Raw genomic sequence first — 21,592 nt, 5'->3', positions numbered from 1 at the left:
TGTTTTGAAGGCTCTTTCTTCGGCGGACTGTCTTCTCATGGTGCCAGTCTTCCGCGGAGAAACAGCCCTTCCGTGACAGGAGTAAGAGAAGTAGTTACAGGTCTCCCCGCGGTAGGAATCAGAATTACCCCCTGCTTCACCCTGATAAGCTTGACTGTGTCCAGCCGATTGGCCCTGGCTTTCCACACGAGTCAAATGAGCTTCCATTGTCTCGAGCCCCAGAACGTTGCCCATGGGGCACCTACTGTTTTCTCATTTCTTTGTTTTATTTGTTAATAAGTAGAGAATTACGGAGAGAAGTTGGGAAGTGCAGGTGATTTGCCAAAGGCCAGAGCTTGGTTTGCATCCCTAAATGGCAGGTGTGAAACCCTCTTGTGAATTTGTCTGTGCGTCAGAGAGGATGGGAAGTGGAGGCATTGAGGGCTTGAGTGGAGGCACTGAGACAGGCGCTGGGGAAAAAGAGACACACTTTCACCTGCCAACTGGCTCTTTCATAGGAAGCTGAGCCAAGAGGAGTTTGAGCGGCGAGAAAGGGAGCAGCGGCTGTCAGCGGCCGACGAAAAGGCGGTTTCGGCGGCAGAGGAGATAAAAACCTACAGGTGAGTTCAGGCTTTTCACCAAAACCACTTGTTCCGTTTGTACAACAACATGGCACATAAATAATGGTGAAAGGACATGAATACGTTTAACTCGCACAAGCAAAAAAGAAATTTTCACTTAGCAGAGGTTTAACAAAAATTTCCCACCACCCAACACTGGTGAATGCGAGGGAACTTGGTTCACGCCAGCAGATCTGGTGGCTTAATAGCTGTTTTAGGAGGACAGTTTGCTGTCTGGTGTATCAGACCTTTAAAATGACCGTGACATTGATGGGCCCAGTGTTCAGCTCTGGGAAACTGTCTGTGGATATAATTAAAGGAAGGAGCTGTATGGAGGGAGATATTTTTTTTTTTTTGGAGGGAGATATTGATAGCAGGCTTATTTGAGAACATATTAAAGAACAGTTAAAGAAATTATAATGTATCAACTTGGAATCTCTGGCTGTTACAATAAATAAGGAAATTAGATAGTATTAGTTTTGATTATATTGTACTTTTTTTTTTTAAATATATTTTTATTGATTTCAGAGAGGAAGGGAGAGGGAGAGAGAGATAGAAACATCAATGATGAGAGAGAATCATTGATTGGCTGCCTCCTGCATATCCCCTACTGGGGATCAAGCCCACAACCCAGGCATGTGCCCTTGGCCGGAATCCAACCTGGGACCCTTCAGTCCACAGGCGGACGCTCTATCCATTGAGCCAAACGAGCTAGGGCTGTACTCTTTTTTTTTTTTTTTTTAATATATTTTATTGATTTTTCACAGAGAGGAAGGGAGAGGGATAGAGAGTTAGAAACATCGATGAGAGAGAAACATCGATCAGCTGCCTCCTGCACACCCCCTACTGGGGATGTGCCCGAAACCAAGGTACATGCCCTTGACCGGAATCAAACCTGGGACCTCTCAGTCCGCAGGCCGATGCTCTATCCACTGAGCCAAACCAGTCAAGGCTAGGGCTGTACTCTTAATTATAACCATGTAAAATACATTTCTGTGTTAGGATGGGGGAAATCTGTAAGGGTGCAGTTACAGTAAAGGGGACATGGTAGGATTACGTCACATCTAATTCAGTTGTGCTGGACGGATAAAAGCACGTGTAACTCTTAGGTGGCGAATCGAAGAACTGGAGGATGAACTGCAGAAAACAGAGCGCTCCTTTAAAGACCAGGTGGGTATACCGCCCGGCAGCTGCAGGACTCTTTGGGGTCTCTGACAGGCTAGTGTAATGAACCCATAAACATACCTTTCTGGTGTGTTACCTTTTTCAGATTTCTGCTAATGAGAAGAAGGCGCACGAGAACTGGGTAAGATACTTTCCCCTTCCCTTCATCTGGCGCATAGTCGACCACAGCTGAACTTGGATGTGTTTTCCTCCAAAAGCTCAAAGCTCGTGCGGCGGAAAGAGCTATGGCTGAAGAGAAGAGGGAAGCAGCCAACTTGAGACACAAGTACGTGGCTTTGACCCCTGTTTGGTCAGCGCACTTGGAGGTCTTCAAGGCTGTGCTGTGTGGTGTTTAATAAGAATGGATTTCCGATCGCATGTTTACGTCCATTCTCGCTCCATATTCCAGGCTATTAGAACTGACCCAGAAGATGGCGATGCTGCAAGAACCTGTGATTGTGAAACCCATGCCTGGGAGGCCCAGCGCACAGAACCCTCCACGAAGAGGTGGGGAGCGCTTTCAGAGGGCAGCAATCTGTATTTTGGTGCAAACTGAATACAGGTTACTCTTTATTTCTGTGTGTAATATAATGATGCCCTAGAAACAATCCTGAGCCCTAGCCGGTTTGGCTCAGTGGATAGAGCGTCAGCCTGCCGACTAAAGGGTCCCAGGTTCGATTCTGGCCAAGGGCATATGCCTGGGTTGCGGGCTTGATCCCCAGTGGGGGGCATGCAGGAGGCAGCCGATCAATGATTCTCTCTCATCATGGATGTTTCTATCTCTCTCTCCCTCTCTCTTTCTCTCTGAAATCAATAAAGAAATATATTTTTTTTAAAAAAAAAAGAAACAATCCTAAGAACTTAACACATTGCGGACCAGTCGTTTTATTTCCAGCTTTACCCAGTGGCCAGATAAGTTTCTATTGAACGAATACAAAAAACGTTTTACATAAATGTTAAAGGCACGCTTTAAATTTAAATACCCATTGCATTTTGAGGTTATTTATTACATGTTCTTACAAGCTAATATCTTTTCAAAGAATTCTCGTGATTGGCCACAAGCCGTAGAACAGAAAACACGCGAATTCTCGTGATCCGTCCGCAGTGTGTTAAAGAAAAGAGAGGTTGCCTGAAGTGGTAACGGTGGACTGTCACCTGCAGGCCCCCTGAGCCAGAATGGCTCTTTCGGCCCCTCGCCCGTGAGTGGCGGAGAATGTTCCCCGCCCCCGAGAGACCCGCCCACAAGACCTCTCTCTGCCACGCTCAGTCGAAGAGATGTGCCCAGAAGTGAATTTGGTGAGTATCCACGTTGCCTGTAAACTGTTCCAAGAGCACCTTGCCCTTTATTTGAGAATTCTAATGCAAACTTTTTAGAATTTGTGCCTAACATAGAGAATTTCTTAATTTTTCTTATTATTTCGAATAGTCTACTGCAAGATCTGCTTTAGAACAGAAACCATCTATTTATTATCACTAATATTATTTACTTTACATATAAATAAATACATAAAGTATATTTATACTTAAGTAAAAGCATAAATAATAAATATTGGTTTTGCTTCTATTTTTATGTTTTACTGTGAGGTGTAAGCCTTTATCTGTAAACTAAATTTCTATGGAGTTCCCTTCTGAAATATTATAAAAGAAGCTTTAAGACTTTATAATTTCTGCCACAGCCATTTCTCACTATAGTATGAAATGCTAGGTCTGGTTCTTTCATAAATATGTCTACGAGACTCGGTAAGATATGGAAGGCGTTACATGCAAACGGGAAAAGTGAGCCTGCACCCCTGCATCAGCCTGCGGCGTACGGTCCCTAACCAGTCCGTTCATCGAAAGTTTTGTGGCCATTCTTTCTAAGGCAGCTCTTATTTTAATTCTCAAAGTCTGGGCATAAATTGTGGTTTCCCCTCGTAGGTACTGGGGGCCCTGTTTTTAATGTTCCTTTCTAGGCAGAGTTGAGCCCTGCCCTGCCCACACCTGGTTTATTCCTTCTGAAAATCCACGCCAGGGCTCTGTTCTTTCTTCCTCAAGGTTCAGTGGACGGGCCTCCGCCTCCTCTCCAGTGCTCTGAGGCACCTGGGAGCCCCTCTGCCTCTGGTAGGGACCTGGTGTGTTCAAAGTCTAAAATCATGGAGGCAGCCGGCCAGTGTGGCTCAGTGGTTGAGCCTCAGCCTATGAACCAGGAGGTCATGGTTCGATTCCTGGGCTGGGCACGTGCCCGGGTCGCGAGCTTGATCTCCAATAGGGGGTGTAGGAGGCAGCCGGTCAATGATTCTCTCTCATCATTGATGTTTCTATTTCTCTCCCCCTCCCCCTTCCTCTCTGAAATCAATAAAAATATATTACGAAAACAACAACAGAATCACGGAGGCAGTGGGTAGAGGGATTTTTATTCTTCCTCAAGGAGTATGTAACTCTGAGTCTAACTCATCCTCTGGCTCCGACAGAGCCCGGGTCTGGTGCAGCTCCCATGATGAACAGCAGCCCAAGAAGCGCTTCCCCTTCCAAGGTGGGTGAGGGCCAGGTACGTATCCGGGAACCGCTGGCCTGTGTCTGCAGCCCCCTCTGTGCCGTCCGTCACTCTCCGTGTGTGCGGCTATATCTGTACTGTCTCGTTTATCTTTTAAAAAGCAAACGGTTCCCCAGGAGCCTGAAGGCGCTGCAGCTCCCAGCACCACACCTGTGGCTGAGCATCCAGGAGCAGTGAGTACTCAGGCCGAGGACTGCCCTGGGCTGACACGCCTGGTGCATTTCCCGAAAGGACACGCAGGCCCTGGCACTAGTCTGCCTGCGTGAACTTGCACGGCCGTGTGAGCTTCCCCTGGCCTTGGACTTGCGAGTGTTTCTCCGTTGCTGGAATCTGACTGGCTGACGGGTTTCTGTTTTGGTTCGGTGGTTAACCCGTTTGGAGTGCTGTAATTAACTAAAACATGTGTAATTAACTAAAACATCGTGTGCTTCCGTGTGAGCGCTCTCAGGCAAAGTAAATCCACTGTGTGGCGCATAACCCATCGTCACTACATACGCCGGGCGGTCTGCTGTCTAAGACCACCTCCAGCTGTACAGTAGGCAAACCCTATCCTGAATAACCTGAAGTCACAGCTTGGTAGCAGAAGGATGTTTGCCGGGGGTGAGACACTGACTAGGGAAAACCTGTCATTACCGCTGTGCCAGTTCCGGCAAGAGCCTTAAATGAGGTTCCCATGAGAGCATTCTCTTGTCACTCGTATAGCGGCTCTAGCTGGGAGTCCTCTGGTCATACCTCACAGGGCTTCTCTAAGTTGAAATAGAAATACATGAATTTAATTATTTAGGATTTCCAGCCCAGTTTCCCGTGAGGAAAGATTAGTCCTTATCTCACATCACACAGTATCACTGGTGAATGAAGGTGAGGATTAGCGCCAGGCCTGCCTCACTTACACACGGAACATTGTTTCTGTTGGAAAACGCATCCCTGTTTTGGTGCAGGACTCCCAGAACACACCTCTCCGGACAGGCCTTTTCTCCAGGGGCAGCTTGAGTAAGACCCAAGACCCCTCTGAAGTAGGAGGCTTCAAAGAGAAAAGCCTGCTTTGTAGAGGGCACAGAGGTGGGGAGAGCAGCCCTGATCCTGACTCCTGCCTTAGCCTTACATGCTGGATGACTTCGGCACAGTGTCTGCTCCTCTCTGTGCTCTTGGATATTTAAAACCAGATGATCGGACGTAGAGACTTAGAGATCTGAGAATTAGATGAGAGGAAACGGAAGGTGCTGTGAATAGTAGCTAAGATGACGCGTGTAGAGAATGGTTTTTGTTCTCTTTCTTCTCTCCATTCTTAGTATGGAACTGTGAGCGGTTGTGGTGAGGGGAGGGATGCTGGCGGGAGGGGATGCCCTGGAAATAGATCGCCGTGTGGAGCGTGGTGTGATTTCCCCCTTTCCACTTGCACATACCAGTAGTAGCATGATCACAGCAGAACTCTTCGCTGCCGTGCCGTCCTGCCTGCCCAGCTGCCAGTGGGGCCCAGTGGGAGGAGGGTGGTCGTTGGCACTGGTTCTGCCCATGGGCAGGCGCCTGGCATCTGCTGCCTTGGGGTCCAGCTTGTGTTGGTGTTGGTGCTTCGGTCTGTCATTCCCAGGTATTTCAGACTTGACCCGTTTCTGCTCTGCAGGTGAATGTGGCTGCAGAAGGGCCCCCTCCTTTCCCAGGCGTGCCCCTCATGAGCTCCTCCATGGGAGGCCCGCTCCCACCACCCATCCGATACGGACCACCTCCTCAACTCTGCAGGCCTTTCGGGCCTCGGCCATTCCCTCCACCATTTGGTATGATTATTGACTTGCCAATCACCTTTCTGTGTGCTCCTTGCTAAGATTGTAACAGTTGCTATCGCAGGCTCTGCAATGAAAGGGTAAAGCTGGCCGAGTCCCTTTGAGTTTGTCCTAAGGTTTCTTAGGACACATGGGGGGGAGGGGCTGCATAATCTCCCTCCGCTGGGGTGGGCAGAATGGTATCTCTTGTAGACAGCAGAAAGGCGCTGCTTATAGAAAGCCAGAAATATTACTGCTGCAGATGTTCATTGAACATCTGGGGCTGCGTGCCAGGCTCTGTGATGGATAGAACTCACTACTCTCTGAACTCCGAGAGCTCAGTGTGTCCAATAGGACACAGCTACATACGCTCTATGTGTGAATGGGTCGGAGTATAAAGGGAAGCTAAACCCTCACTCCCCACCTTGGGAATAAACGGGCAGGAAGTTTTAAAGAGCAGGTGGAGTGGAATAGCTGCCCAATGGGTGTTGCTGAGTTTAATCAGGTGGAGCTGGAAGGCCTTCCCAGAGGGGCACGCACCTTGATTTTGATGGCTAGTTAGGTCCGTGCTGAGCACCGCATGAATTTTTAATTGATACAGTAGACAGGATTTCCTTTATCAAAATTTCTTTATCTTGTGAAGCCCTTTTTTCCTTGATCTGTCAAATACAAGCCAAGCTCTTGTGAGATAAAGATGGGAGACCTGTGACGTAGAAAAACCACAAGCTAGGTAGAGCTGTGCTGAAATCCTGCCTGCGCTGCCTCATGGCGGGCCGGCCAGAGGCCTGTCACCTAAACCTGCTGAGCCTCAGGGTGACTGATGTAGAAAGCGGGGCTTCACCCCCTGACTTCTAGGGTTGGGAAACATTAAAGATCAACATTCCTGGAATCGTCTACATGTATGTTCATACGTGATGCCGTTTTTATTTCTCCAGGTCCTGGTTTCCGGCCACCTCTAGGCTTCAGGGAGTACGCACCCGGCGTTCCACCGGGAAAACGGGATGTGCCTTTCGACCCTCGAGGATTTGTCCCGGGACACCCTCATTTTAGACCTGGAGGCTCTCCTGGCCCCCGGGAGTACTTCGTTCCTGGTCCCCGACTACCGCCCCCGAGCCATGGCCCCCCGGAGTACCCTTCACCTGCTGCAAGAGACTCACTGCCGCCTGGCTCCAGAGAGGAGCCCCCACCTGCCTCTCAGAGCGGCAGCCAGGGCGCCTCCCAGACCTTGAAACAGAGCCCGTGACTCCGACATGTCGCCGGAGAGGAGGTGGACTGTGCGCTACCCATTACAGTCTTAAATCCAGAAGTTTAAATAAAGTTAGTTTTTAGACCTAAGCTGCCCCGGCAGTGTGCATTTTTGAGCCAAACAATGAAAAAATACCATTTCTCCCCTTAAATAAAAATCACCTCGTAAGCTAGAGCCTCCTCCCAACTTTGAAATGTGCAATAAAGAATACCTGTGTTTTAGTTCATGTAGCATATGTAACTGTTCAATGATTTAGAACGTCATGAAAAATATGAACATTTCCTGTGGAAATGCTATAAGAACATGTATTTCCATTTATTATCCTGTTTTTAGTGGACACCAGTTGAACGCAGAGCAACGGTGTTTATAAGCTTGAATTTTTAAAGTATCTGGTCGCAAGGACTGTTACGCTAAAAATGTTTACTAAGAAATCACTGAACTTTATCTCCCCTCTTGCTGAAGTTCTTTGTAGTGGAAGTTCATTAAAATTTGGTTATTAATGTTTCCCAAGAGTCTGTTGATTCATTGCACTGTTTTCTCACGAGACTCGTGCCATTTGGGAAAGATGAAAGCTCGGCTCCCAGCACCGCTGCGGGTGGCCAGGCAGCGAGATCCCTGTTGCTCCCTGCTCAGCAGGTTCGGCCTCGGTCACCCAGGCCCCAGGACTGAGGGCTTCCTTCACTTCAGAGCAGCCATGGCCATCTGACAGCACTCGCGGCTTTCTGTGACTGCCTGCCTGGGTCATTCCCGAAGGTGAGTGTACAGGAGTAGCAAGGAGTGTCTGGCCTGATGTTCTGTTGCTTTTGCCATTTGTGCATTAAGGGTGCACAACAGAAGCCCACCGGTTTGGCTCAGTGGTTGAGCACTGACCTGTGACCCAGGAAGTCAAGGTGCAATTTCCGGTCAGGGCACATGCCCAGGTTGCAGGCTCGATCTCCAGTGGGGGGTGTGCAGGAGGCAGCTGATCGATGATTCTCTCATCATTGATGTTTCTATCTCTCTCTCCCTTCTTCTCTGAAATAAATAAAAATAATTATTTTTTTAAGGGTGCACAACAGAAAAAAGAAAGCAATGTCTTGTGACCATAAAAGGAAATGCCTTTATTAAAAAAAGTAAAGTCTATTATTTCTCCCATACCTTGCCTATGATTTTCAATGACTATGGCAAAAACCATCAGAAGAGGAGAATACTATGAGAAAGAATGATTTAAGATTTTACGCTTGTGACATGCCCTAGGTCAGTAACCATGGGCTGACCTCAGTTCTTTTTGTTGACTGATTCTACTCCACAGTTAATATTTGAATGTTGGCATTTGTATTTAAAAATCAGTATACCTAAGAATTTGGGATTACACCATACTTAAAAAGTACTCTTACTACACCATGGTTTTATTTATTTTAAATTTTAATTTTTTATTGAAATTTTAGAGAAAGGGAGAGGGAGGGAGAGAGAGACACACACACACACACACACACACACACACAGAGAGAGAGAGAGACACAGAGAGAGAGAGAGAGAGAGAGAGAGAAAGATCGATCGGTTGCCTCCCGTTCATATCCTAACCAGGGACTGAACCCACAACCTGTATATGTGGCCTGACCAGGAACCGAACCTGCCCCCTTTCAGTGTACGGGATGATGCTCCATCCAACGGAGCCACCCGGCCAGGGCTACCTCATGGTTTTAAAACAATGTTTCTTAAGAACTAACTCTTTAGACCCTTTAAATTATAGTAACTTCATAGTATATTTTAAGAAGTTTAAGATTTAGATTAAATCAAAATGATAAAAACCTGATATCCCTGTTAACTTTTTGACTATAATATTACCTACACCAGGGCCTGTCATTGTTAGGGCATTTACTCCACTAATAACAGAAAGCAAAAGCCTCACTGTGAAACCAAATCTTCCTTTATACTAAACCACTAACACATATACCACTTGAGAAAGATAAGGACCTTTGAAAGAAGATAACCCTTTCAAAATTCATAAGTAACATATCTTCAGCAAAAGAATTCCATCAATAGATCCTCCCACTTAATATCAAGAATAGGAGAAATTTGAGAAGAACTCCATAGTTAATAGCAAAAGTTATTTTTTAACCATGTAAAATAAGAGCAAACCACAAATGCAACTTTTGAATATTTCAATCTCTTTTAGGACAAAGTAATGATTAAGTTCATATAATTTCTATTTTTAAATAGCATTTAAATGTAGATTATACCAAGTAGGAAGATAATCAAATAGGAAAGGTAAATCTATTTTTAAATCAATCAGAGCTGGAGTCTTTTTGGGCCCCTAAAGCTTTTGGGGGCATTTACCTCCTCTTACTGGAAAGTCAGCCAACTGTAGAGAATTCCCGACCTGAGCACCTCTGTCCCTGCAGGATGCCGCCTCTCAGCCCTCTGGTGGCATCGCTTTGGCAGTGGAGCCAGGCAAGCTGCCAATATCCAGAAAGGGCAGGGGACCGTCCCTCAGTATGTCACACTCGGCCATCTCCAAAGTCACAGCTATGGCAGAAGCCATCTCCAGTCATTGTGTTTCTGGGCGTGGTTTTTAAAATCATCTCATTTATGAAGCAGCAATGTTTCAGCCAGAAAACATTTCTACAGTTGTGGTTACTGTTCAATGGCTGATTTTTTTTTTTCATTTGAAAGTAAATTTAATTTACTGTGGGATGTGGAGTATTCTGTGTCTACTGCTTCAAGACAATCACTTGCTTTGTTATTTCATTCCGTTCTGAATTAAAGCTAAGCTACTCACACAGTGTTCAATTTAAGCTTCTTTAATACTGATGAAAGGCATGTGTAGTTCATATAAAACATACTTAGTGAACAGTAGCAGATGCTTCATATAAATTATCACTTTGCTATACATGTCTTACGGTCTATGAGAAAAGAGAAAGAACAATATGTCAGTTTTGCTACATTTTAATAGTAGGTTTTTTGAGGGAGAATTTCTTAGGTCTTGTCAGCGACTTCAAACGAAAGGTCCTGAGTCCCGCAGGGTACAGAGCGCTGCGCCCCCTCAGTTTACATGACGTGGAGAAAGTGTGGTTCTTGCCCCTGGAGGAGCTTACAGTCTGGGGGGCTGACAACTCACAGTCTAAGAGCTGAGTGAACAACAAAGTTAGTTAAGGCAATTCCTCATCCCCTCCAGCTACTGTGGACGGAACCATTTTGAAATTAACCTAATCAAGATGAGAGACCAGACTAAATTTGGCTGAGAATTCTTCCAGGCTCCTAAAGTTCCTGACATCCATCTCAGTAAATGGAACTGACCCAACGGACAACTGAAAGACTAGATCTCCTGAAGTGCAAGGGCTGGGACAACTTAATGGTGGTTACTTATTTTCAAAAGCAAACATACTGAACGGTATGACAGGTTATTACACTAGTTTAAAAACAGGCCCAGTACTGCAGCCCATTCCCTCGTGCTAGCACTGGTCATGGAAAGTAGTGATATGAAATATGTGGGCTCTACATCTAACCCACAGAAAGCCCACCCCAGATTTAATGTTCTGTGTACCAAACAGGCGCCTTGTGTATACTATGAAAGTTTTATTTATGCCCCATTAAGTCAAAAATAATGTAAATAGTCAAATTATAACAAGCTAATGACCTGCATATTTCCATATGGATGAATGGTGATATATCTAAACAGGAAATAAATGGCAATCCTATCTACCTATGTAAAAAAAAAAAAAAAATAGAGTATCTCCAAATTTCGCATACTCAATGCTATAAGAGGTATGCAGGTTTCCAGGTTTCACAATCAGTTGTCAGAAAAACAGCAGTTATTCCTGCAGTATCTCATTAGCATCTGACTCAAATTATTTTTAGATTACATGATCTAGAAGACATTATTAGCCCATCTAAAAATTGGTAATTATTCTGAGATGGTTCCGCATTAGCCCTAGAATCACGATCAGAAAGAATAACAATATGATGTGGAAGAACAGCAAATCAACATGACTAAAAATATGCTCGCTTTCCGAAACAATCTTGTCATCGGGAAAAATCACAGCTACAACCTGGGAACACTCCCATATGGATACTGATCCGGCCAAGGCACACTCCTAGCAGGAGAAGGATGAGATCAGGTGAACTTAGGCCACCTCGAGGAGCAGCCCAGAAATTTCCTTCTTGGACAGCCTAACTGGTCCAAACGCTCCAAAGCAGTTTCATACTATCCTACCCACATCGGCCCAAAGTTTGACATTAATTCAAAAAACCCAGAGAGCATGGTGGAGCAGAAGGGAACAGACGTGTAAACTCTAGTACATTCTTATTGCTGTAGTAAGTTTGAAGATGAGCACACCCTACCCACAACAGTGTTTTTCCAGGAAGCAGGGCAGTAGTGGTCAATTAGAAAAGAGAGTATTAACTGCACAATCAATAGAAAAGTAAAAACATGTTTCAAAACCTACAGTAAGCCTGTATCCAAAAGAGTCTTACATGTCAGTGACGTGCTGGACATGGGTTCTGTGCTACAGCTTTGCAGTGGGCTCCCTCTGGCCCACTGGCCTGGCACGGCCTGCTTCCTGCCTGCTGAAGGGAGAGGATTCTACAGAGCTACGATGTTTGTAGTGAGTGGTAAAATTCACAGAAGTTCCAGGTTATTCATGTCAGGGTCATTCCTTGTGCAAAGTTTGATGTAGATGAAGATAAAGTGGTTTCTTGGTCAATAATTGCAATTTCTTTCTTTTAAAATCAGTGGGTTTCTTGTATCTGTAACCACAATAGAAAAACCACTGTTTAAAATACTTTGATAATCGATCTATTCCAAGGTCACATACTAAGAAGAAATAGTAGCCACCATTCCGTTAGTACTAACTCCATAAGCGCATCACTTACAGTTCTATGACAATGGGCCCAGGTTTAATTTCATCCATCTCCATGAAAGCGAAACACTTGGTACTGGTAAACCTTTTTTTAGGCTTGTAGTGTTTGAATTCAAAGAATATAGCTGCACCTAAGAAATGAAAAAAGCATTAGCCACAGACAGCACCATTCTCGTCAATACATTTTCTTTGATCACCAGAAGCATATGAACAAGCAACAACTGGCATAATTTTATAGGGTAACCTTTGTTATACGGTCTGATGGTATGCCTGTGGCTGTCACTCCAAACTCTAGCAAAACTTCTGAGCCAGACTGATCGAAGAACGCCCCGTGAAATGAGAATAGCCTAGGAAGATGAGCTGACATGCTTGTAAACGTGAACAGAGTACAGCATATTCATTAGTATTAATATCAGTTCAAACTAGAGTCACTGTACATAACGAATTCAAAGCGGGGGAAAATGAATGGAGTCAACTTCTGAATACAGTCCTATTTTTAACACCCTGCGAGTCAAGTCATCAAGAACACAGCTCAATAAAACAAACATAATCAAATAGCCCGTGAAACACGCCCCCTCACCCCACATCAGAAACATTTCTCAGAGCAATGGAGTTAAATGGAAAACAAAGTTTTGTTATATTTTCCTGCAGAAGGCACACTTCACACTGAAATTTCTTGGACATTATTTCTTAAGCATGTCCTATCTACTTATGCTGCTAACACAGCGATTCTCAAACTCTGGAGGGCACCAGGAGGTCTGGGGCGGGCCCAAGCATTTGCATCTAACCAGGAAGCTGCTCACACTCAGAGAATCACCCTCTAACAGGAGCGCTGCAGGACAAGTCTTTTATTTTTTAAAATACTTTTATTGATTTCAGAGAGGAAGGGAGAGGAAGAGAGACAAAAACATCAATGATGAGAGAGAATCATTGATCAGCTGCCTCCTGCACGCCCCACACTGGGGATCAAGCTCACAACCAGGACACACGCTCTGACTGGGAATCGAACTGCAACCTCCTGGTTCATAGGTCGACAATCAACCACTGAGCCACGCCGGCCGGGCAGGACCGCCTTTTAGGACTCAGGAACAGCAGCACCCGATTTGAGAAGGAAAAGATCAAGTCTTTTAGAGCAGCGGTCGCCAACCGGTGATCCGGTCGCCAACTGGTGATCCGAGGACCACTGGTGGTCCATGAGGTCGGAAAGGTTGGCGACGGCTGTTTTAGAGGCCGTGGCCACTGTTCAAAAGGCACGTGTGTATCTTGTGCAATCCTCGCACAGGGCTTGGACATTTCAAACACCACATCTGAATCTCTGGAGATAAAGGGGCTCCGAAGTCTTCTGTTCAGAGAACACTGGCATTCCGGTGGACAAAAGGCAAGAGAAACGTCTCATCCCAAGAACCGTGCAACTTGAAAATGTAACTTCAGCTTTTTAATAATTTGCTTTTGTCCTTTCTCACCCTCCTGCCAACTAACGCAAACGATAGAGTCTGTCTGCCCAATAAATTCCGCTGGGAAATAATGTTTCTTTCAGCGACTAGAGACTTAATCTTCAGGAGCCCTGCTTCCCCAGCTCTTCGGTATGAGAAAGCTTTCACTCTATTTTGTTGTTAAGATGGTAAGATTTTACTATGGAAGATTGCTTTATTACATGTTATTTACTATACAACTAGAGAACACAATTCCGGATTCCCACATTTAAATGTAAATGTACATTTCATTCAGTTCCATAAACACTATGTGACATTTACTTTTTCCAACGCTGCTACGTCACCAGGCCCACAAACACGAACAAGATGAGAACTCTGAGCACAAGGGGTCAGTTACTGACGATTACACACCTTTGGTTAATTTTTCAACATGCTTCTGGAGCTCAATGTCCACATTAAAGTGAACATAGGTGTCTTCTTTTCGTGAAGCCACAGGAGTATCTTGCACAGGAGTTAAATCTATGCCGTTCAGATCTAGAAAGGAAGAGAGTTTCTGCTCAGCAGCCTTCCAATGCACAGACTCAGAAGCGCACAGGAACCCCCGGGGTTATGTCTCCCAGAGGCCGGCAAGAGCCGAGAGCAGACTCCCCGTTAACGGGGCTCCCACATGGTGTGGGCGGCCAGCTGAAGGAAGACCTTGTGGTCTCCAGAGGTATGTGGAGGGAGCTGAGGAGAGGGGGGGGGGGGGCCTCAGGGACCAGCAGAGGAAGCCTTGCCATGACCGGCTACCTAAGGAAGCTTGGAGAGAACACAATGTGACCGGATAGTTCAGAGGTGAAGAGAGCATCGTGTCTTCCCCCAGGGAACAGGACATTATATTCTTGAGTGCAATAACAGTTTGGAATGTGAATAATACCCCTACTTCCCACCCGGATCAAGTGCATGGCATGGGAAGGCCTGTGAACTGACCACTATCAGAATCCCCGTTACATTCAAGTCGGAGGACCAATCGGACATGAAACCTGCCAATGAAACCTCTCCATACGTGAATGCTTTTGCATGTATATGACCTACATTCTGGTTCCATTTGCTGTAACATAACCTGATTTACAACAGCCAGATGGTGCACTATGTATGGAGTATGGTTTTCATTTCCTGGAGCCGGGAATCTTCCAGTTTAATCAAATTCAATGGGGACGCGCTTAATGACTCCTCAGTGTTTCACTCCACAGGCCCATCTTAGGGGACTAAAAACGATTTAGCACATTTAATTATTTCAGTTCCTAGAGATATTTACACAAAAACATATTTTAGTCCCACGTGTATGCAAAGGTAACATAATACCTATCACGTTATCATGACATTGTGTGTTTCACAGTGTATTTTCCCAAATGAGATATGCAGCTTTGCTAAGGGCCTATAAAATAAGGTCGGGTACAAATGCTTTCCAGTCGACCATGGACTTGATAACTGCACATCAAGAGATAAAGTAGCACAGCACTAGTGCTGTGGATCGTGGTTTCTCCATGTTACAATTTTCCTCTGTGGCCAAACTCCTTTTTCTTTTATTTGGTACTAATGAACCCACATGGGTCTGAATTTATTCCTGTCATTGGTGAAAGTTCCCCCCATTTCATTTCAGCCCATATCTGTTTCATTGATTTGCCTCAAACTGCAGATTAACTGTGGATTAAATTTACCTTTTGCACTCAGATGTCGAGATTAAAATTACTCTTTGAATGGATCAATGATTTGAAATATAAAAAAATCCAAATAAATAAGTTTGTATGAAAAGAAACTCCAGTTTTTTATTCTACTGCCGTGCTTTGTAAAATCTGGGGTATTTAAAAAATTAAATCCCGAGTAGAATAAAGGGATCGAGAAAAAAGCAAGCAAGTGCAAAGGGTTAACTGTGTGGTCATTTCTGAATAATAGTATGACAACTTCATTCTCAATCACTCAATAATTATTTTTAAAAGGCCACTGAGTGCTTTACAGTCAAGTTCTGTATAAAATGCTTGGCGATGCAATAAAAGAACTCAACTGCTGTGGTTCCCCTCTTAAACCAAAGACAGAAAAAGTTGTTTTCAAGGAATCAATCACTGGATAGTAGACACAAAAAATGTGTTAGTCTAAGACTAACCATGTTTAATAACCTTGGTAACATAGCTCAGGACAAGAAACACACACATTTTAGCGTCCCCAGGACTGCGTTCTGGGTGTGGATGTTTACGGATATGTCCTGTTTCCCTTCTCCATGGATGAGTCATCGACGCCCTGACTCTCGCCCACCTGGGCACGGCTCTCCCTGTAAGGGCTCCCCTGGACAGGAACGAGAGGGCCTCAAGTGGAGGCACAAGGGGACAGGAGAGCACGGCTGTGCAAAGGGAACCACACACCCTTGGGAGGTGGGGACATTTTTTAAACCTGTTTCCTGAAGGATGTCTTTGCTGTGAAGACAGTGTATATGTCTAGGCAGCACCCTTGATGGAATTTGAAGAATAAAAGACACAGGGAAAAAAAAAACACCTCGAAAGCAAACATGAGTGTAAGTTATAAAAGGAAAATACTTTTAGTAAATCTCTCAGAAATGTTCAGAGAAGGAATGATGCCCCCTTCTCAGGGATCTTGCCTCACTGTAGAATGAGTGAAAAATGAGCTGTCATAGACACGAGAGTCCCCCCATTTATCCCAATGAGAAACACCGTTTTATAAAATTCGCCAGAGGGGAAACATGCAGACACAGTTATTTACCCTTTACACTGACTGTGATATAGGGGTCAATGCACTGCCCGGCATCTTTCAGACCGATCTTCTCAATTCTGATCGTTAGTAACGTCATTCCTGGTTCTGACGGCAACCTTGGTAATAAAGTACCTGGTAACAGAGAAACAGCAATAAAAATGAGCTCCACTGGAAATTTCAGAGTAAATATTTTACGTTATTTGCTTTCTATCCACCGCTCCTCCCCCGTCCCCCACCTCCAGGTCCAGGTTTAATAACCACAATTTGATTAATTAAACAAGCACCATAACAGTTAACAGGAAAGAGTTAACAGAGCAGGAACGAGACTGTCACTCTGGGAAAGGCCGGCTTGCAAGGTCAGCCCTGGGCATGTGTCTGGGAACTTGGATTTGGGGAGGGTTCCCACACCCCCTGATAAGAACAGCCACTGGGCCTCAGCTGTCTGGGCAAACAACGCGGTCTATGCTGAGTACCTGCTTTCCTCTGGGAGGAGGGATCGGCCAGTGCTCGGCAGAGGGTGGCTATGTGATCGGCCCCAGAACCAGCTCGGGAACGGAGTCCCCACTGTGCTCCCCGACAGAACCCATCTCCGCGTGCTGCTCCCATTCGTCGCGGGGGGAATTAATCACAACGCGACTCTACCGGGAGGACTCCCGGAAGCTCGCACCTGGCTTCCCTACTCGCGCACCTTATCCCTTTGCCGGTTCTGTTCCTGTATTTTTCTCACTGCAATACATTATAGCGGTGAGTACAACTATATGCTCAGTCCTCCTAGCGAATTACCAAACCTGAGGGGCCCCCGACACAGTCTTGGGGGCCCCGACACAGAAGGTACTTTCAGACCACACTTCTAAAACAGCTCCTGCCAATAACATGGCCATGAACGTTTGCTTCAGACTGACACGGGCTTTGGAGGTGTCTTACTCCCCACTAGCGAGTACCAAAATCAGTCCCAACACCCTGACCTGGGATTATATTATGACTATGTTAAAACAAAGATACCCACCGGGAACTCTAGCAGGAAAGGAATCAGGAGACCCTGCTCCAGCACCACCCTCTTCTTCATCTTCTTCAAATTCCAAATTCTCTTCTTCACCAGGTGCTAAAATTCTTCTACATGCAAAAGGACAGAAGTATAATGAGCTACAAAACCAAGTATTCTAGGGAAGCCTCCCAGCTGCTCACTTCCCAGGTAAGATGCTGATATAAACTATGTTGACAAAAATAGGTGTAAAATAAGAAAACAAATATTGGTGAGTATTTACTTTACCTTAAGGGGACAGGCTGAACGTCAAATGGGAATTCTTTATTATAGGTAAGAATATTCTTTAGGACTAGAATAAAAAGAGAAAGGAACATGAATTATTCTATGCATCAAATTTAAAATTTTACCACAAATGACCATTTTTTTTTTTTTTTTTTTTTTTTTTTTTTTTTTTTTTTTTTTTTTAATTTCTTTATTGATTAAGGTGTCACATATTTGTCCTCATCCCCCCATTCCCATCCCACCCCTCTCCCCACGCATGCCCCAATCCCCTGTTGAACTTAACCGTTGGATAGGCTTCTATGCATGCATACAGGTCCTTTGGTTGAACTCTCCCCCTCCCCCCACCCTCCCCCTACCCTCCCCTATCCTCCCTCTGAGGCCCGATAGTCCGATCGATGCCTCCTTGCTTTTGGTTCTGTTCTTGTTCCTCAGTCTATGTTGTTCATCATTTCCCCTAGATGAGCGAGATCATATGTCACTAGATATATACTAATAAGCACTGAATGTGAGACGAGCAATAATAGTTATGCTGACAGGCAAATGAATCAGTCTGTAGCGAGCTTCCCCCTGGACCAACAGTTCTTTTGAGACTCAATTTCAATGTCCAGTAGTTCCTTATGTGTACATGTCAGCACTGACCCCCCAGCTCTGGATGGTGGACAAATGGCGGTAACGGAGGTCCGACTCCCTCTGGTTTGGTCTCGGCCGAACCCAGGGGCACGGCGTCACCCGGACTAAGGGGCACGTGGCCTCACCCATACCCAAGGGGCGCGTGGTCTCACCCGGGCCTGGGACCCAGCCTCACCCGGATGGATCCAGGGGCACACGGCCTCACCCGGACCCAGGCTCTGGCTTCACCCGGACCCAGGGACACTTGGCCTCTCCCAGACCCAGGGCCACTTGGGCTCACCCGGGCCTAGGTGCACGAGGCCTCATCTGGATCCAGGGACACATGGTCGCACCCGGACCCAGGGACGCTTGGCCTCTCCCAGACCCAGGGCCACTTGGGCTCACCCGGACCTAGGTGCACGAGGCCTCATCTGGATCCAGGGACACATGGTCGCACCCGGACCCAGGGACGCTTGGCCTCTCCCAGACCCAGGGCCACTTGGGCTCACCCGGGCCTAGGTGCACGAGGCCTCACCCGGATCCAGGGACACATGGTCTCACCCGGACACAGGGACGCTTGGCCTCTCCCAGACCCAGGGCCACTTGGGCTCACCCGGGCCTAGGTGCCCGAGGCCTCATCCGGATCCAGGGACACATGGTCGCACCCGGACCCAGGGACGCTTGTCCTCTCCCAGACCCAGGGCCACTTGGGCTCACCCGGGCCTAGGTGCACGAGGCCTCATCTGGATCCAGGAACACATGGTCTCACCCGGACCCAGGGATGCTTGGCCTCTCCCAGACCCAGGGCCACTTGGGCTCACCCGGACCTAGGTGCACGAGGCCTCATCTGGATCCAGGGACACATGGTCGCACCCGGACCCAGGGACGCTTGGCCTCTCCCAGACCCAGGGCCACTTGGGCTCACCCGGACCTAGGTGCACGAGGCCTCATCTGGATCCAGGGACACATGGTCGCACCCGGACCCAGGGACGCTTGGCCTCTCCCAGACCCAGGGCCACTTGGGCTCACCCGGGCCTAGGTGCACGAGGCCTCAACCGGATCCAGGGACACATGGTCTCACCCGGACCCAGGGACGCTTGGCCTCTCCCAGACCCAGGGCCACTTGGGCTCACCCGGGCCTAGGTGCACGAGGCCTCACCCGGATCCAGGGACACATGGTCTCACCCGGACCCAGGGACACTTGGCCTCTCCCAGACCCAGGGCCACTTGGGCTCACCCGGGCCTAGGTGCACGAGGCCTCATCCGGATCCAGGGACACATGGTCGCACCCGGACCCAGGGACGCTTGTCCTCTCCCAGACCCAGGGCCACTTGGGCTCACCCGGGCCTAGGTGCACGAGGCCTCATCTGGATCCAGGAACACATGGTCTCACCCGGACCCAGGGATGCTTGGCCTCTCCCAGACCCAGGGCCACTTGGGCTCACCCGGACCTAGGTGCACGAGGCCTCATCTGGATCCAGGGACACATGGTCGCACCCGGACCCAGGGACGCTTGGCCTCTCCCAGACCCAGGGCCACTTGGGCTCACCCGGACCTAGGTGCACGAGGCCTCATCTGGATCCAGGGACACATGGTCGCACCCGGACCCAGGGACGCTTGGCCTCTCCCAGACCCAGGGCCACTTGGGCTCACCCGGGCCTAGGTGCACGAGGCCTCACCCGGATCCAGGGACACATGGTCTCACCCGGACCCAGGGACGCTTGGCCTCTCCCAGACCCAGGGCCACTTGGGCTCACCCGGGCCTAGGTGCACGAGGCCTCACCCGGATCCAGGGACACATGGTCTCACCCGGACCCAGGGACACTTGGCCTCTCCCAGACCCAGGGCCACTTGGGCTCACCCGGGCCTAGGTGCACGAGGCCTCATCCGGATCCAGGGACGCATGGTCTCACCCGGACCCAGGGACGCTTGGCCTCTCCCAGACCCAGGGCCACTTGGGCTCACCCGGGCCTAGGTGCACGAGGCCTCACCCAGATCCAGGGACACATGGTCTCACCCGGACCCAGGGACGCTTGGCCTCTCCCAGACCCAGGGCCACTTGGGCTCACCCGGGCCCAGGTGCACGAGACCTCATCCGGATCCAGGGACGCATGGTCTCACCCGGACCCAGGGACGCTTGGCCTCTCCCAGACCCAGGGCCACTTGGGCTCACCCGGGCCTAGATGCGCGAGGCCTCAACTGGATCTATTGACCCCTGGCCTCACTCGGACCCAGGGGAGCGCGGCCTCCCCCAGACCCAGGGGCGCTTGGCACCTCCGCAAGAGTCCCGCCTCTCCCCGCAGGCATCTGGGTCTCCCACGGGTCCCCAGAAGCTGGATTTCAGTGTGATGGAGAGCTAATCTCCCCTAGGTTTGGAACAAAAGCCCCTTTCCCCCGCCACCAACCAGACCCACGCGCCTCCACACCTCATCCCCTCCGATTTCGCTGGTTTCCTCTTCCCTCTTAGCTATAAATCTACCATTCAGCCATCTCTCCTGTAGTTCTGGATGGCAGAGGCTCTGTCCTCCATTCGTGCCCCTGAAATTGCTGTGCACGGTGGAGTTCGCAGTTCCTTTGTTTAACTTAGCCGCCTTCTTGATTCTCCTCTGTCAAAATGGCTTAAAGGGCTTGAATGTAAGATGAGAACTCCTAAGAATCCTCCAAATCGGTGTTGGCGGCCTCCGGGGCCTTGAGGATCTCACTGCGCAGTTCGGCCAGGTCGGTGGCGCGGATGCGCCCCTCCTGCAGAAAGATGGTCTCTTCCTTCACAGAGAGCTGCTGCGCCGAGTCCGCGGCCGCCGCCACCGCAGCTGCGGCGGCGCCCACGAGCCCATGGCCCCCGCGGCGGTGCTGACTGAGAGGAGCAGCCGCCCGGTCTGGGGAGACGCGAGCAGCAGTCGCCACCCTCACTAGTCCATGTTCCAGTTGTATTTCCGAAACTGCCATGTGAGGCAACACATCAGCCTTCACCTCCGCCGTCATCTTTTTCGAATTCCCCAATTTGTTCTTCTTAATCCCTTGAATTCAGTCAACTCTACTGAGGTCTAGTGGCGCCGGGAGGTGCACGGAGAGGGTGCCCGGGCCTCCGTCCGTTGTGCGGGGCGCGCGGCCCGCGGAACCAGGCGCGCGGGGGCCTCGCGGCGGGGATGGGCGCTGGGCGGCCGCCGGGCTCCGGAAGCCGCTGCCGCCGCGGCGTCCCCAGTGCCCCGGGCCGGGCGGCCTGCGGGGGCGGCGCAGTTGCGAAACTGAGTGAGTATCTACAGTTAAGTCTTGATTGTTGTTGGTGTCACTAGGAGGAATTGTCCTCCAGGCCAATTGTCCATGAGGACCCTCTTTGTCTATCTAGGAAGAGTTGCTGTGCAGGAGACATGAAGCTCCTGTGTCTGTGTCCCTCTGTA

General features: G+C 48.3%; 2 protein-coding genes across 6 annotated transcripts in view; one reads left to right on the top strand and one right to left on the bottom strand.

Moving 5' to 3' along the window:
- MIA3 (MIA SH3 domain ER export factor 3) overlaps positions 1-7,804 on the top strand; it is a 35,263-nt gene extending 27,459 nt beyond the window's left edge. For both annotated transcript variants that reach the window (XM_054712903.1, XM_054712902.1), the window contains 11 exons: positions 498-599; positions 1,709-1,769; positions 1,870-1,905; positions 1,982-2,049; positions 2,173-2,270; positions 2,925-3,059; positions 3,798-3,863; positions 4,214-4,290; positions 4,398-4,469; positions 5,918-6,068; positions 6,989-7,804. In XM_054712903.1, coding sequence (XP_054568878.1) covers positions 498-599; positions 1,709-1,769; positions 1,870-1,905; positions 1,982-2,049; positions 2,173-2,270; positions 2,925-3,059; positions 3,798-3,863; positions 4,214-4,290; positions 4,398-4,469; positions 5,918-6,068; positions 6,989-7,296 — 1,174 coding nt within the window. In that variant the 3' untranslated portion in view covers positions 7,297-7,804. The remainder of the gene's footprint in view (positions 1-497; positions 600-1,708; positions 1,770-1,869; positions 1,906-1,981; positions 2,050-2,172; positions 2,271-2,924; positions 3,060-3,797; positions 3,864-4,213; positions 4,291-4,397; positions 4,470-5,917; positions 6,069-6,988) is intronic.
- Positions 7,805-10,211: 2,407 nt separating this feature from the next.
- The window catches only part of AIDA (axin interactor, dorsalization associated), a 30,123-nt gene continuing 18,742 nt past the window's right edge, over positions 10,212-21,592 (bottom strand). For 3 of the 4 annotated variants that reach the window (XM_054713124.1, XM_054713122.1, XM_054713123.1), the window contains 6 exons: positions 17,589-17,652; positions 17,325-17,431; positions 16,328-16,450; positions 13,985-14,107; positions 12,154-12,271; positions 10,212-12,027 (listed from right to left, as the gene is read on the bottom strand). In XM_054713124.1, coding sequence (XP_054569099.1) covers positions 11,931-12,027; positions 12,154-12,271; positions 13,985-14,107; positions 16,328-16,450; positions 17,325-17,431; positions 17,589-17,652 — 632 coding nt within the window. In that variant the 3' untranslated portion in view covers positions 10,212-11,930. Of the gene's footprint in view, positions 12,028-12,153; positions 12,272-12,993; positions 13,497-13,984; positions 14,108-16,327; positions 16,451-17,324; positions 17,432-17,588; positions 17,653-21,592 lie in introns of those variants that run through there. The other variant, XM_054713125.1, reaches the window with a different exon arrangement.

The sequence above is a fragment of the Eptesicus fuscus genome, chromosome 24 (genome assembly GCF_027574615.1).
Source record: "Eptesicus fuscus isolate TK198812 chromosome 24, DD_ASM_mEF_20220401, whole genome shotgun sequence".
Taxonomy (NCBI): Eukaryota; Metazoa; Chordata; class Mammalia; order Chiroptera; family Vespertilionidae; genus Eptesicus; species Eptesicus fuscus.
Note: the sequence above shows the minus strand (reverse complement) of the source record. Positions and strands in the feature narration are given on the sequence as shown.